This window comes from Condylura cristata, unplaced genomic scaffold, assembly GCF_000260355.1.
Source record: "Condylura cristata isolate star-nosed mole 26May11 unplaced genomic scaffold, ConCri1.0 scaffold00005, whole genome shotgun sequence".
Classification (NCBI taxonomy): Eukaryota; Metazoa; Chordata; class Mammalia; order Eulipotyphla; family Talpidae; genus Condylura; species Condylura cristata.
Genome location: NW_004567106.1, coordinates 9,419,309 through 9,436,059, shown reverse-complemented (window position 1 = coordinate 9,436,059; position 16,751 = coordinate 9,419,309). Strand labels below are relative to the sequence as shown.

The 16,751-nt window shown below is 30.9% G+C and overlaps 1 protein-coding gene across 1 annotated transcript in view; it reads right to left on the bottom strand.

Annotated features, from left to right (window-relative positions):
- The window catches only part of CCDC132 (coiled-coil domain containing 132), an 88,427-nt gene that overhangs the window by 29,888 nt on the left and 41,788 nt on the right, over positions 1-16,751 (bottom strand). Inside the window, exons 14-18 of the mRNA XM_004676686.2 lie at positions 14,189-14,274; positions 9,831-9,925; positions 9,108-9,206; positions 2,979-3,069; positions 987-1,163 (exon numbers count right to left, since the gene is read on the bottom strand). Of these exons, the coding sequence (XP_004676743.1) occupies positions 987-1,163; positions 2,979-3,069; positions 9,108-9,206; positions 9,831-9,925; positions 14,189-14,274 (548 nt within the window). The remainder of the gene's footprint in view (positions 1-986; positions 1,164-2,978; positions 3,070-9,107; positions 9,207-9,830; positions 9,926-14,188; positions 14,275-16,751) is intronic.

The following is a 16,751-nucleotide window of genomic DNA, read 5'->3' as shown; positions in this document are numbered from 1 at the left end:
GCATTACAGAAGCAAAATGTCCCAAAGGATCACTGAACTATATTTAAATATAGTTGACTATGAAATAATTTCTATTTCATAATAAAGCAGGACAACAGCAATATGTATAAAAATATACCTTCACTAAACAAAAAAAAAATGTCAAAATTAAAATAAAGAAATAAAGTCAACAGATTTTTGTCAAACCTGAACATTTTAACCTCAACTTCAGTTATGTCTCTCTGGAGTACTTAACTGTGAAGTAAGCATTGCCCTCATTGTAAATGCAGGGAAACTGAGAGTCATAAATTTGCCAACACAACTAGTAAACTAGGTGATATTCATTGCCAACACAACTAGTAAACTAGGTGATATTCATTCATCTGTCTTCAAGCCTTTACTAATAACTCACACTACCTCTAGTTAATTGGCTTTTGGGCTTCTCTAAGTATTTTAAAATATTGTGCTTTCAAATCCTAAAACATCTTGCTATGTAACAGTAGCCTCTTACAGATAAATGATGACAGATAACATTCCATTGCACATTTACACTTTGTTTATCCATTCATCTATTGGTGGACATTTACATTATTCACACCTTATTATGAATAACACGGTTATAAATATTGGTGTTCAAATTCAAAAAAAGAAAAAAAATGGAACAAGAAGACTCATTTAGTTACCCAGGAGTGAAGCTGAGAAAAAAATGCAGATGATCTAGTTCCTCTTTTATCTATATTCAATAAATTATATGAATATGCATTAAATTAATGATACTACTACTCAATCAGTGATCTAGTAGAACATAAAGCCAATATAAAGGCAAAATGTATCTTTCAAGAGGACACATGTCAACAAAGCTATTGTGAAGTCATTCTTCTACATCTAATAGCACAACACATAAGTGTGTAACTATAGATCAGAAAGCATGGTGAATGGATAAATACAGCATTTGCTTACTAGGTAGGACAATTTACAATGAAAATACCTCATTATGCATCACATACCCCATTAGAAGCCAGAACATCTTCTGTTTCTTCATCTTTTTGGTTGGCCTGAATTTCAAATGGATTCCCACCATTGCAGTATTGCTCAAACAAGGTCACAGTTTTTGAGGAAGTTGAGACTGACTGCTTACTAGGTGAAACTGATGGGGAACGAGTCTGCTCCATAAATTTAAATTCCTGAGCATTGAAAAAGGAGACAATTCAGCAACACAATCAAGTTCATATACATAAACATATTTCATCAATGTAAATGTAGTTATTTAAAAAAACCAATATTTATTCTTCATGTTATTCACTTTTAAACACTGCAAGTTCTCTGAAAGTAAACTTTGTAAAAAGAAGTTCAAAGGTTTCTCTAATTCAATCATTGGTATCATTTAAAACAGTGTTACCTGCACCAAACTAACTTCTGGCTTACTACTTTACAGGTCAGCTTAAGAAGTTCTTGGAAATAAGAAATCTGAGTGATAAAAACATCAACATGGCAGCAAAAGTACCAGTAACATATGGTTCAATACAGTCATTTATAAAAATCTAATCGTTAAGTCAAACACCTTGCATATTTGCATAATTATGTTATTTAAGATATCTTTGCAAATACAAAAAACCTAATAGGGATATATCTTAATCACATTAATCTCCATAAATTTTCATTTATTTTTCTTCATTTACCAAGTGGCAGACAACACAAACACACATGGTGAAGTCAGGCAAGGAGTCTTTAAGTTCTAGTTTATTAACCCATTACATCCCATTAACTTTTCACATGTTGCTAGAGATGTCACCTGGCTTGTCTGTGCTTCAATTTCCTTATGTAAAATGAGAAGGCCAATATACAGTGAGAGAATCACTAATGCTAAAGTTCAAGAGATGTAGCATTCTGCATTACCCAGAGAAAGAAAACTCAGGCAGCCTGAAGGAGTTCAATGTTAAGTTCAAGTTCATGCAGTTAGTTATATAAAGAGCTAGCTAGTGTCTGACATTACTTTGAACTACAAAACTCTTGATATTTTTTCACAAAAAAATATTTAGTACACATTTTACTTATATTCTTAAATCCTTTTAATATTATAATCCTAAATTAAACATTTTCTTTTATTCAGTAATCTTCCTTTGCCTTAAATTTATTTGCTTGTTAAGTTTCAAATGATGTGCTTCTTTTTAAAGTGAAACTACACATTAAAACATATCCACCATGTTATTGACATTATTGTTATAATTCTAAGAATAACTTTAAATGAAGGAGACAAATTTTTTAAAAATGCAATCTATAGAGCTATATGTATTAAGTATTAATGCATTAAACTCTAAATTATTAAGTTTCCAAAGTATCTATTTTATTTATGGTAGTCAGAATATTTAATGACTTCTATCTATCCTCTTAGAAAGCTTTTTAAATGCATACTTCATAACTGTTAAGTATATAGTAGAGCTCTGGAATTTATTTATCGTGCACAATTGAAACCTTTTGTTTCAAAAGTAATGCTGGCTTGGATGAACATATTTCAGTGTACGTGGTAAAGTTTTTTTTATAATTACATCAAATATGTGTGTATGTATACGTGTACAACTTTGATAATAAATACAAATTCAAGTATTTCAATAGGCAGTCTAAAATGAATGTTAGAAGTACATGTAATATTAAGAAATTGGTTTAAGGATGAAAAATTAATGTTAACATTATTGTCTTTAAAACATTTATTAATAAACATGTTTCAGACAAATATTTCTAGACTAGGAAAACAATGATAGAAGAGGATAAGAAGTAAGCTTCTCTATGACAGACACAAAGATTATCCTTCAGTAAAATACTTAAATTATAAACTAATTTTGTAAAAATTTAACATTCATTCAAGTATCACCTTTAAAAGATAATTATTAATAAAAAGGCACTACTTCTTATTTTATAAATGCTTTCATACGGTCATTTCACATAGATGCATTTTTTTAAGGTAAATAAAACAGACTTATTTGTTCTTGAAAAACACTTACATGAAGTTGCAAGATGCTAAAATTTGACTTAACAGGACAAAGTTCCCAGGTCTCATTCTCTAAAAACATTCTCAGCTCATCAAGCCGTGTCCTTAAAAAAAATAAAGTAAAAGTGAACACTCCAAAAACTAAAAAGTATACTGTACACAAGAATTAAATAAATAAAATACAATTATAGGACTATCATTTTGATCATAATCAATACTCAGAACTCATTCAGACCAATACAGTAAACACAAACTTCATTTGTTAATCCTTTATTGTCCTCAAGAAATAAAATCTCTCAAATGTTTACTAAATTCAAGATTTTTTACTATATTGAAAAATAATGAATATATAAGAAATAATATTTTTTTATTAAGGAATGAAACTAAAAGCTACTCATCAATTCATGTATTTAAAATATAGTTAGCTAGTCAAATATCAATGCCAAAACACAAAAATTTTACAGGGCTTATGAGATCACAAATACTAATAAATGTTTTACATTAAACAGCATAGATCTTTTTTAATAAGCTATAATACCAAGATGATTATCACCTTCCAAATATATTTAGCTCAGTGCCTATCTCCACACAGCATTTATAAATTAAACTAGCAAGTAGGTCACATGTATCAACACCACTCTAATAATCACTATGTTACAATAATCTATCTGTTCTTTCTTGAATATTACTGCTCTTATTGTCTATCCTGTGTAAGATATACATTATGTAGGTAGTTCCAGAAAAATAATACTTCTGTAACAGGGTGGTCCCCAGAAAAAAGGGAGGTTCCAGATAAGCTGCCCCACCCAGGGGAGGGTAGAGCTGAGGGGAAGAGAAGATGCTAGGGAGGAGACTGAGGAGGAGGGAAGCAGGACAGAGATTAGGAAGATGACCTGGGGGAGGCACATGGATGAAGTAAAGAAGCGGCTCTTGTTTCTTGGCCCCGGACTGGTTGAAATAGATGTGGGTGACAGACCTGTGGGGTGGTTAACTTTCGCAGCACTTATCTTGATTTTGATTTTGCTCTTTTCCTCCCAGACTTGACTGGACATCTCTGACCCTTTTATATGGGTCCCCATCAGAAAGTGCATTAGACTTGTGGTAGGCTTTCAGGCCTTGCTTTGGGCCAATCTCTTTTGGGATTGGGACGGGTAACTTTGGGTGTTCAATTTAAAACTCTGTTTTCTGCCTTTTCTGTATTGCACACTAATTGTGTTAAAGTTCCTTTCCATTAAAGATCTTGTATGTCTTCTCTTGATGCTGTGGATGGCAGAACTTATTTAGAGCAGGAGGTTTGGGTGTTCAGGGGTGCCCCTCTCCCTGCCCTGTAACACTTCCATTTAATCTAGGACACAGTCAATGCCTATCCTTACCTACCCCTTCTGTAGTAAGCCTCATTGTAGTTACTACCATGCTAAATATAACTTTTTTAAAAATCCACAGCTTATAAGAGGCTATAAATGTATAAATCTGTGAAAAGCAGAAATTGTTCCAAATGTTGGCATTAACAAAGACTTTAAGATAAGGATTATAAATGAGCTAGAGAAAAAGATGTAAAAATTGTATAGAAAGGACAATTTCAAAGAACTGTACTACTAATAAAAAAAGAATCAGACACCGTATAACTAAAAATACAGTATTCGAATTAAAAACTGAAAGGATCCCAAGAGGGCAGAAGGTGGGATTAGTGAACTGGAAGACATCAATAAAATGTATCCAAACTGAAGCATAAAATGAAAAGGAAATGAAACAGAAAAGATCCTAAAAGATATGTGAGAGAGTCAACATATTTAAAATGATTCAATTTGATAGAAAAATTAGAGAATGAGCAGAATTAAGATTTGGCCCCAAAAGTGATTATGCTCATAACTTATACCCCATTCAAAATTTGACTAAAATGAATCACAGACCTAGTGCAAGAACTAAAACTGTAGGTTTATTACTATTACAGGCTACAATAAAAACAAAAATAACCCAATTGTTCAAATGGGCAAAAGACTTTAGACATTTTGTAAAGCAGTAGACAATAAACACAAAAAGATGCATTTTAGTCACTAGTGAATCTAGGAAGAGTACTGACTAAGGCACCAAAAATTCTTCCAGAGTATTAAAAAAAGTTCTATACCATAATCTGGGTCACTTATGTGGAGCACATATATGGAAAAATTCATGCAGTTTTACATTAAAATGTGTGTCACTTTATGTGTTACACTTTTAACAGTTTTTTTCCAAAAGGGAAAATTTTGATATTCTGCTCACTCCCCTCCAACTGATTTCTGAGAGAAACAGGCCCATTTTAAAGATAAGGCCACAGCGCCCCCAAGAAAAAGTCAACCCAATTGTGAGTGGTCACAGGTCATAACTAGCACAGTTGAGACGAAAGAGGAGGGGCCCTGATTTCCAAATCTTGCTCTTTTCACTGCAATATGGTTTATTCAAAGGCAAACATCTACTTATTTTTTTGACTATGAGTGATTAGTTGGTTAATATTATCCAAATTGATTCATCAAAGTCACATATCCCAAAGATATTTTATGCAATTTAAGATTTACAGTTCACTCTTTCATTTTTACTCTACTAATATGCTAAAAGAAAAGCAGTTGGAGTACAAAATGTAATCAGAAGTTGAATAACAGAATTGACAACAGTCATAAAATTACAGAAAGCAATCCTGATTATCGCTATTTAAGTATTTCAGGTGCTACCTATTTCTTTAAGAAACAAGCTAGAAACAGGAAACAAAGAACCTTCTTTGATATATAAAACTGTTACAATTAAAATAAATTAAAGAGATTTCAGTGGGCAAATACAGTGAAGAAATTATAACTGATCTACAAAATATCTCAAATATGTTTATTTACAAATTGACGGGAAATGTCAATGAAATAGAACTGTATGAAACCTAGCTCATCTTCTTAACCTGATTAGAGGCTGGAAACAATGGAAGCAGGTTTCAAAAAATGAATGCTAAAATCACAGGCTTTAAAGAAGGTAGAGTATCTGATATGAACCTTTTACCTACTTAAGAAGTTGATATTCAGAGAAGTAAGAAACTGGTTAAAATTACAAACGGTGAAGATGGTGAGTGGAACAATAGCGACTGGAACCCAAACACTGTACCAACAGGAAGAAAACTATAAATCAATAACAACAATATAAACTAAGACAAGTTTATTAGTAACCTACCCACTACTGCTTATGTATTGTAGAGGCAGTGGCCTAAATATGATATACACTATAAAAACAGTGACTTAAGTACGATATACACTATAAAAAGTTGTCTCTTTTGTTTTGGCTTTAAATCCAAATCTTAAGCTCTCTTATTTAACAGAGATGGAAAATATTATCACTTTTATAAAATCTAATTTTCAATAAAATATTTTAAATATTTAAATACACTTATAAATTGTATTTCAACAAATAAAACTGGTATCCTTATCAGTAAATCCAAGACAATTTGTTTTCTAAAATCATATATATTTTCCTAGCAAAGAAAGTTGCAACAGTATCTTCTATCCCACACATAGGCTCTTCTATTACATGACGATAACACGCCATTATAAATACTGTGTAGTTATCCTTCTCTTGAATCTGAGCCAGGCTGATGACTTGCTTATATTCCATGGAATGTGGTAGAAGAACGACATGACTTTGCAACTGATATCAGAAAACGCTAAAACCTCTATTTTTATTTATTTATTTATTTTTTTTTTTTTTTTTGGAAAATTAGTTCTCTGGGAAGCTACCATATAAAAAGTAAAATAACCCTGTAAACCATACTTAAGGGTCCACATGTAGGCATTCTGACTAACCAATCCAGCTGGGAACATCTTTCTAGCCATATCTACCAACATGCAAATGAAGCCATCATTATTCTCCAAAGAAACCCTTCCATCAGCTGAGTGCTCTTTAGTGTCATCAGTCAGTGCTGTAAGGAAAAGAATCTCTATATTGAGCCTTGCTTACATGATGCTAAAAGAAATGATAAAATGGTAGGTGATTTTAAGTCCAGTAAGTTTCAAACAGTTTTATAGAATAGTAACTAGAACAAATACTTGGACACTTAAATTGAAGCATATATATATTTACTAGCCTTTTATTCTAGTATCTTTTCTAAGATCTTTTATAAAACAATGAAAAGTATTGATAATGTATTATTACTCTGACACCTTGACCAAACCAGCCTACTAGGCAGAGAATATTTGGGAGGAAAGTGGAAAATAAGCAAGTTAGTCCTAAAAGATCTGAGGCCCAATATTTTAAAAAGAAGAGATACTAATATTAAATCACTGGAATTGGCTCTAGGCAGAAGAGAAAGACAATAAACTTGATCTTAAAAACTAGTGTTTTATAGATACTTAAAAGAATAAGTCTTATTATTCAGATAAGAAAAAAGCATTTCCCCCTAAAATGAATGGTGACCTCTATCCTGTCTAACAGCAGTTGATGTACTTCTAGGACACCTGCAAGTATTTTATAAATTTTCATTGTTATAGAGTAATTAAAACATAAAATATACTTGCTATATAGAATGTTTTAGCAATTATGAATTTTTACATAGTTTTTACGTTCTCACATAAACTCACTTAAGTTCATCCTAGAAAAAAGATAATGACAAGAAAGCTTTTATACAGCTACCACAAACAAGCAAAGTGAGAACAAGCTATGGAACATGTTCCACCGATAGTAAATTGGTTCAGATTTCAACAAAACAATTCAATTTTTATTATGTATATATCTTCTAACCAGCAGCCTATATAGATTCAAACAAAGTCAGAGTAACCTGGCTCAGCAATTTCATTTTATATTCTTTTTCCAGTATTATGCAGTATGAATTGGTGGAAGACTCACCACTGGCTAATATAATGTATGTATGTATGTATGTATGTACGTATATATACACACACACTGGCATCATCTCTAAATCGCCTGTCAACTTTATCTTCCTTTATACAGAAACAGATGTACTTCAGTGCATACTGATAGCTTTTATTATTTTTCCAAATGGCATTATTAAAGAGATAATGACTACAGCAACATAGAAACTAGATTGGCTTAAGAACTCTCTTTAAACCCTGGGGAAAGAGAAAAGTACTAAAACAAAGAAATTAAATCTTTTAACCTATCCCAATTTTTATAATATACAGAGCAACAAGAAAAGGGACAAGATCTTCAGGCAACACTTACTGAGACATTTTGTCCTGCTACCTCATTTTATAGTTGATAGGACATAGTCTAGAGAGGCTAAATTACCTGTCCAATGTCAGAGCTAGCAGGTGAGGTAAGATTTTTTTATCTACCGTGTCTCCCAGTATAGCTCTCCTTTTAATAATATAATGCAGTCTCTTAAAGGGGAAAAAAATTTCACAAATGTTTCTAAATGAAAGTCATTTAAAATGTTGAATGTTTTCAAAGTATTCAAATAATTTATTTCTATATTTTTAAATTTTATCAAGATTACATTTGTTAGTAACTATTACAAGTAAAAACCAAAATCATGAGGCAACTACAGATCAGAGACATTCTTAGGGGAGGAGGAGGAAGAAGGATCAGGCCAGGATTGAGAAGAACACAAGCAACTATGGTGATGGTGTCTGGGGGAACTGGTGGTAGGAATTTCATGGGAAAACCATACATTGCACAAAAATGAAAGATGATATGAACTATATATATATATCAAACAAAAAGATTATGTTTTGTTATGAATGTATTAAGTAATGTATTTAATACATTATTAAATAATGTACTTAATAGTTTACAATTAACACTGGAAACTTGCACTGCCTCTATGACTTAACTTTCTTACTCATTTACACCATATTTGTAGGCCTCTAAGTGGCCCAATTCTTTTGGTGAACTTTGATCTAAAAATCACCTTTCATCCATAAAGAAATCAATTTAATATTTAGTTCAACTTAGAGCTCTTTCAAAAAAATATTAAAATTCACAATAAATAATGACAATTTTTAAAAACATTGTTCATTAAAAAAAAACTAACAATCCTAAATAGAGACACAAAGAACAATTCAAATTCAAAGTAGATTTTTTAAATAAAACAATATTAATGTTATAAGATTAAGTATTAGACAAAAGTATTCTCATTACCCAAATTAGTCAATTCATCTTTTAATACAGTTCTTACCTATGATAGTTCTTAAAGTAATTGACACTCTGTTTTCTAATAGACTCTTGCAAAACTTCAGATTTACTACCACAAAATTCTTCTCCAACCTGCATCAACCTAGTTGGACAAAAAAAAAAGTTTATACACATTTTAGCAAGATTTTTTTTTAAGATTTTTTGAAATTTATTTGTGTATACAGAAATGAGGTACAGGCCAAAGGTGCAGGAGCAGTGAGAGGATTCACCAGAGACAGAGTGGGGAGCACAACAGGCAGATGGACAAAGTACACTGCTGAGGGGAGCAGCTGGCAAGACAGGAGAGGTCTGCTTCTGCACCATGTGGATCACCTCCCGGGCAGAGACTGAACTCACACTGAAACAGCCAAGGCTTGGCTTAGTTTTGCAGTGCAGTGCTCAACCCGCTGTTTCACCAGGGAGGACCCACAATATTCTTATTATAGAAAAAAAAAAGTACAGATTACCTTTTTTTCAAAAAGGACAAATCATTAAAAAAAATTTAAGGTCTAGAAAGACTCTAAAAATCACAAATCTATTATGGTTTATAAACATCTAATTTTAGATATTTTTAGATGCAAAATATTTAAAGATAAAAACAGCAAAAATTAAACATGAATGTTAAATATCTTCATTTCCATGAAGAAGTTATAAATAACTCATTTGCTTATGGTTTTATTATGACTGAATAAATCAAACTAAAAAATAAGATGATCTCAAACACTACCTGCTGATTATATCCAGAACAAAGATGAAATCATCATATTTGAATATAGACAAATCAGTTCCAAGCAAGTAAGTTTTTACTTTTAGCTGAACATCCTATGAGACAAAAAGAAAAGTATTTCAAGTATATCCAAATTATATAAAAACAAGTTCTTTGAACCATTTATTTTACAGTTACACATTGGCATGAGATAGGAATATATTCTATGTGTACCAAAGAATAGATTATATTTCTTAATGGTGATATAATAAATTTCCATGAACATCTGATATAAAAATAATGGGCACAATCATCACTAATAACACAGATACACACAAGTGACAGATGTGAATATCCTCACACTGGATATGACTATAAAAGTTATTATTTGTTTTTGTTAAAGATTTACTGATGTATGTACTGGGGTACAGGCCAGCGGTGTGGGGTAAGGGGTGGTGGTGGTGAGAAAATTCACCAGACTCAGGAGCAGACAGGCAGATAGAGTTAAGTGCATTGCTGAGGGGAACAACAGATGGGTCAGGGGAGGTCTGCCACACCATTGGGGTCATCTCCTGGGTTGGGAATTGAACTTGCATTGCAGTGGCTGCAGACAGATTCATAGCACTGTGCTTTAAATCGCTGGGCCACCAGGGAAGGCCTAAAGTTATCATTAATTAATGGCTTGGTGGGCTAGAAACATTCCAATTAAATTAAAATTGATAATTTTGTGAAATTACATATAATTTATAAAAAATTAAAAGTTTTCATATATGCCTGTATAGCACCTTAAAATAGATACTATTTTATAAATATTAAAAACTAGGAATAAATTTAATAAGAAATATCAGACCTAGAAGAAAAAACAATAAACAACTCTAATGGAGAACAAAAGAAATTTGACTAAGTTGAGAGGCAAAGGATTGGTGACTAAATAAGGATTTCAATTTTTCCAATTTAATGTAGATTTGATGAAACTATAAGCAATTCACAACAAAAGCTTTTCTTCTGAACATTTATTCTAAAATTCATAAGAATAAACAAATTTTGAAAAATAAAGTTTTCAAAAGATGGGAGTTAAAATTGTAAGTGATGTTGGAGGACTTAAACTATCCATATTGAATATAGTAAAAACATTTTAAAAATAATATTAGCAATATAAAAAGCAGTGGAATAGGACGAATAACCCAGAATAATGTTAATGTGTGTGTGCATGTTGTGTGTGTGTGTATGTGTGTGTGTATATGTATTAGAACTTAATTAACTCAATAAAAATCTCCAGCTTTCTAATTTTTTGTTAACAAATTTTATATTAAGATCTTTATATATTATCTTTAATCCTAGGACAGCCCTATTGAGAGAAATTTATTACATTGAGCCCTCTAAAAAAAAGGTCAGGTAATTTTAAAGTTCACATGCCCAGTAAATGACATACTAAGATGAACTTAAGTTTTTCTGGACTGAAAGCCTCCACTTTTCTCTGTAACATGCTACAGGAGACATCACAAAGGAAGAAAAAAGATTATCCAAAAAGCAGAGGGAAAACTGATGAGACCTGAGGGAAGGAAAAAATCCTCTCTTTACATCATATAACCATTATCAAAATAAATATAAAACAAATAAGTGTTCAAAAGATTAAAAATTAAAATTCAACCAACTAAAAATATTTTCTATTTCCTTTTTAGGGGTTCCAGGAAGACTCAAGGTATTAGGCATATAGCAATTTACATGAAATTTAGGTAACTGTAATTACCAGGTGGATATTTACCCAAACTTTATATAGAAAAGAACATTTTAAGAGCAAATGTAATATAAGTTACAGTATGACCTCATAAGAATGTTAATCATCTACATATCAAAAGTAAATTAAGTGAAATAGACATATGCTATATAGAGAACTACTAATTATTACATAACTCATTTATATTCTATCACCAAGGAACATAAATAATAATTAATAGGGTTTTAAATTTCAGTTCTCTTATAGGGTGTGAGGTATGACTTTAAAAATTAATAAAAAATATAAACAGATTAAGCTGCCTTATTAAAAGATAAAGTCACTCTCAAATGGTTTTTATACTTATAGGAGACACAACTAAATCATAATTCAAAAAACATTTAAAACAAAGATCTAGTCAAAGATTTATCAAGCAAATATGAACAAAATAGACACAAAAGTAGTAATAGTATCAAGCAAATCTGAATTCATGACAAAGTGACTCAGAACAAAAGAGTTACGTTTGTAATTAATGAAGGGAATTAAGTACAAAGAAGGTAATACGCTTACTAGTAGTGCACCGTCAATCAACACAACATCCAGGTAGGAAAATCAAAAGTTGTTAAAGAAAAACCTGACAAAACTGTAATTGCTGCAGAAAACAAAAAACTCTCCCTCAAAAATGCACAAACCAAGAAACAACAAATACCATAGGTTAGAATAAAGCAGTAAGTTGTAAGTTTTAGTTAATAGACATATAAAATCTAATTCCCAACACAACTAATAAACATATGATTATTTTTTAAATGCCAAAAAAAGAATTTAAAAGTGGTTGATATATTAGGATGTAAATAAAATCTTAAATTCACAAAAGAAATACCTGCAAGCCCAATTCTCTCCAATAAAAAGAAATGGATATCAGTATTTTTAAAATGTCATTTCTTAATACCAAATATTTAACAATGAAAGAAAATTTTGGAAAACCAAGATTTCATCATTAGATGTACAAACTTCATGAGTTGAAGGCCATGGATTTATCACCATTAGTCTCAAATCTACAGTGTTTGCCACATAGTATGACTAATAGTCTTTTTTCTTAAAGATGCTAGTTGAAGTAAAATACATTGGAAATTTTTCACACCAGTAAAATCTTTTTCATATCAAAACAAAGTGATTAGATTTTGAGTTTATTTTTATGTCAGAATGGCTCAATATCTTCTTATGATTTTCAATCTTTTTTTTTTCATTATCTCTACAACTAATGAATTTTTGATAAATGTCTAAAAATTATCACATGCATCTATGCTTTGGAATTTGGGGTTTTGATTGCTAGAAATATATTATGATATGTATAACATCCCCAGTGAGGATTAGGGCAGTATCTTAAAATAAATATATGAATATTCCTGCAACATATGAATGTTCACTTCAATGGGAAAAATAAATACTTTTGAAAGGATAACAACAGTACTGGCCAGGTTCTATTGCCAACTGAACTGCTAACCTTAATCTAATTCAGATCAATTTAAGGCCTATAATTTCCTGCTAATTGTAGTATTAAAAAACATTTGTTTTGCAGAGCTTTGCTTTCTTCAATTGCACTGAGCCTTGCAATTTCAATTAAACATCCTATAAGTTCCAAAAATATACATAGTCCTATTCTAGAACTTCTCAAGAATTTGGGTTAAGGGTGCATTAAGATCTTGGAAGAGGTGGAGATGAAAGATGTTCTACAATTTGAAACCTATAATACAATAATCTATAGTCAAACTATGATAATTTCCATTAAACTGATCAGATGATAGAATAGCTTTACTGAATGTAAACTTAGCAGATTTTCCTATATGAGAGATGATATCAGGTTGTCAGACTAAATGGATAGTCATGTAAAATGCCAGTTGAATATTTCACAGTACACCAAATATTTCAAAGTACAATTTCAACTATGTACCGTAAAAGTCTACTAAGAGATTGTTGGAAATACAGCTGATCTTGAATGTATATTCAATGAATAAAAGCTTTCCTTTTCCACATTACATAACATTCTATAAAAAGTAATCCTCAAATTCACAATCAGTGGTAAATTAAAATATTAGTTTAATATGGCTAGATCAAGAAATATAGAAGTCAAAGCTTTTACAACTATTATATACATTCTAAATATTAAAATATAAATTCAAATACCATATCCAATGAAGCTATGAAAATCAGAAAACCACAAAAGTATAACTGTTTATTTATTCTTGAGGAAATCTGTTTCCAGTGTATATTTTCCTAAACATTTCCTTGAAAAGAATCCCTAGAAAAGATTTCCAAAGCCCAGAATTATCTTTAAAGAAATTTTACTTTTATCTAGTAAGTAAAAACTTTAACAAATAAATTTATATTTTTATATATTTTACCTCAAAAGAAAATTAAGAAACTTCATTTACCCAATAAATAGGTAAAGCTCTCCTGCAAGGCACAAAAATCACTGGTTTAAAAAACAATTCTTCACTCTCTAACTAGATTCCAACCCAAGTAAGTCACCTATTTAATCAACCTATTTTCTAAAATTAATGAGAAATAAAGTGAAAACACAAATAAAAACAAGCAGAGTAACTCAGTAACTTTTACATGTAAGTTCCTACTATACTTGTAAAAAATAACTTTAAAAAAACCAAACCTGCCATATTCGTGTAAGTCCATGTTCTAATTTCTTCTTTATGTAACCACGGTCAAAATTAGTTTCTTCAGTTATATTACTCCCTTCTTAAAATAAAAAAAAAAAAAGATGGTACACATTTAGATTTGCTTCACAATGTTTCTGTTTAAAAAACATTTAACATATGAGATTCTAATCTCATATGTTATTAAACTATATAAACTACAGGTGTTCTTAACATTTATACAACCAAAACAATGTCAAAAAGCAAGTATTAGCATTACACCTGTATGGTAAGGTAAACCCTGAAAAGTTAACTAGTATACTCTCAGTTCCTATGTGATTGAAGCTGGGAAGTGTAATTTCAGAGATGAGGTTCTCAATGATTCATATACTACCTACTGCTTATTACAGAGTCAATTAAACCAATTATTAAAAATTATGCATATGTTAACCATAGTATAGATACAGAACTTATCATGTAGTGAAGTAATAGTGCATACTTTTATATTTTTCAAGGTTCAGAATAGCTTTACTCCACTATGGATAAATAATCTAACAATGTTCAGTTCAAAGGTAAGCTTAGTGACCCATCTCTAAACAAATCTCCCACCAAAAAAAAAAAAACAAAACTGAAAATACATGTAAACATGTATTGCAAAAATATTATGCTTTTGTGTGACTACAGTATCTTAAACAACAGATTTTATTTCATTTTAGGTTAGCAGGGTATCTATCTAATGATAACCAATAAAAGCTTCCTGCTTAAAGGAGAAGTCAAATCCATGTCTAGTGTAAGTTTGAACACTCTTTAGCTCAATAAGCCTTCTGATATGTATGGTCTGACTTAGGAACTCAGCAGTTCAGTGTAGTGAGCTGCACTTAAACTACAGCTTTACAAGTTTGAGTTTACAGTGGTAAAATGTTTGGATACCAGTCACATCACTACAGATGATGAAAAACAGCAGATAAACTCAAGTCCCTTTTACCTTTATGAAGTTCTGTAAAAAGTAACTTAACAATTTATTGATTCCCACAATTGTATTCCTTACTGTGAACATGAAAGGAAAACTTCAAGCAACATTTTAGAGTCCTAGAAATGTCAACTAATCGCTACCAGTTGCTCAGTCTATTACTCAGAGTCTAAAATATTCTTAAAACACAGAAATTAATTAGGGTAGGAATTAATAAAGAAGACAATTATAAAGGCTCTAAAACAGTTTCAAATTTCTATACCCCAGTGAAAATACATAGATATAAACATATATACACACATACAAAATACATCTATACTATTAGCCTGAAGCAAGTTCAACCATGATAAATATAATTTTTGTTCACTAAATTCTTACACCTGAAGTGTTAATAACTTGTCTTATGATTTCTCTTTTAATAATGTGATAGAAAAGGAAAAATGAGTTAATTAAATGTCAAAAAAATTTCCAAATCTAGAAAAAAATGAAGGTTGCCAAAGTAGGATAAACTTTATTGAAAAGAAAGTCTGGAATTCCCTACACAACTGGGAACTTCAACAAAAAGGTTTATGGACATTTCATTGTTATTATAATCACCTCTTTATCCATTTGCTTTGATGAAATTAATGACCACCTTTGTAAATACTATTATGTTTTCTCTATACTTTACAGTAACTCTATAGGTAGATGTGTTACCATCCTACAGAATTCTTGTTTTAGTTTTTAACCTGTTATTTTTAACCTAGCATTTTGAGAAGCAAACTGATCTGAAGAAGTAAACTCTCCTTACCTCTTCCTTTAGTTTCAGCAGTCAAAATCTGAAGTCAGTTATATCTAATTACAAACTTCACAGTATTGGAGGTGGTTCAGGGATCAGAACAGTATTGGCACTGAGTAAAAAAATTCTGGAGAACTGGTTTAATACCTACCCACTTTCTCCTTTTCTTTTCCCCCACACAATATACGTAAAAAAAAATGAATATTCTCCACAGAATTTCCCTGTTATTTTTTTACTCTTTATATTTATGAATGTCTAGTGAATCAAGACGAGTATTAAATGTATGTTTTCCTTCCCACCAAAATCCTATGCTTAAAATAAATAGGACTTAGGCTTTCCTCCACAACTCAAGCACAGAAACCACGTACCTCAACAATTAGAAAGTACTAAAATAACTTAATCAGCTACACTAAATGATATGCAGTACAAAAAAATTGTTGTAAATTAACTTTGCCATTATTAAATGAAATGCTGATAAAATAATTTATTACTTCTATAATTCTTTTAAATACTTAATCTTAGCTGTTTTAGTTGCTCAAGTACAATCACTTAAGATATTTAACAAGCAAATTAACTAGTTTAATACAATACCAAACCAATATAATTTCTCACAGATTTGTCCTTCAATTAGCTGACTACAGCATAATCATTTAAAGTTTTTTTCTCTTTGCATAGAACTGGAGTACAGGCCAGAGGTGCAGGGTGTCAGAAGATTCACTGGAGAGAGAATGAGGAACAGAACAGACAGATTTACTGAAATACACTGCTGGGGGGAAAAGGTGGCGAGACAGGAGCGGTCTGCCGTGCCATATATGGATTATCTTCCTGGCCA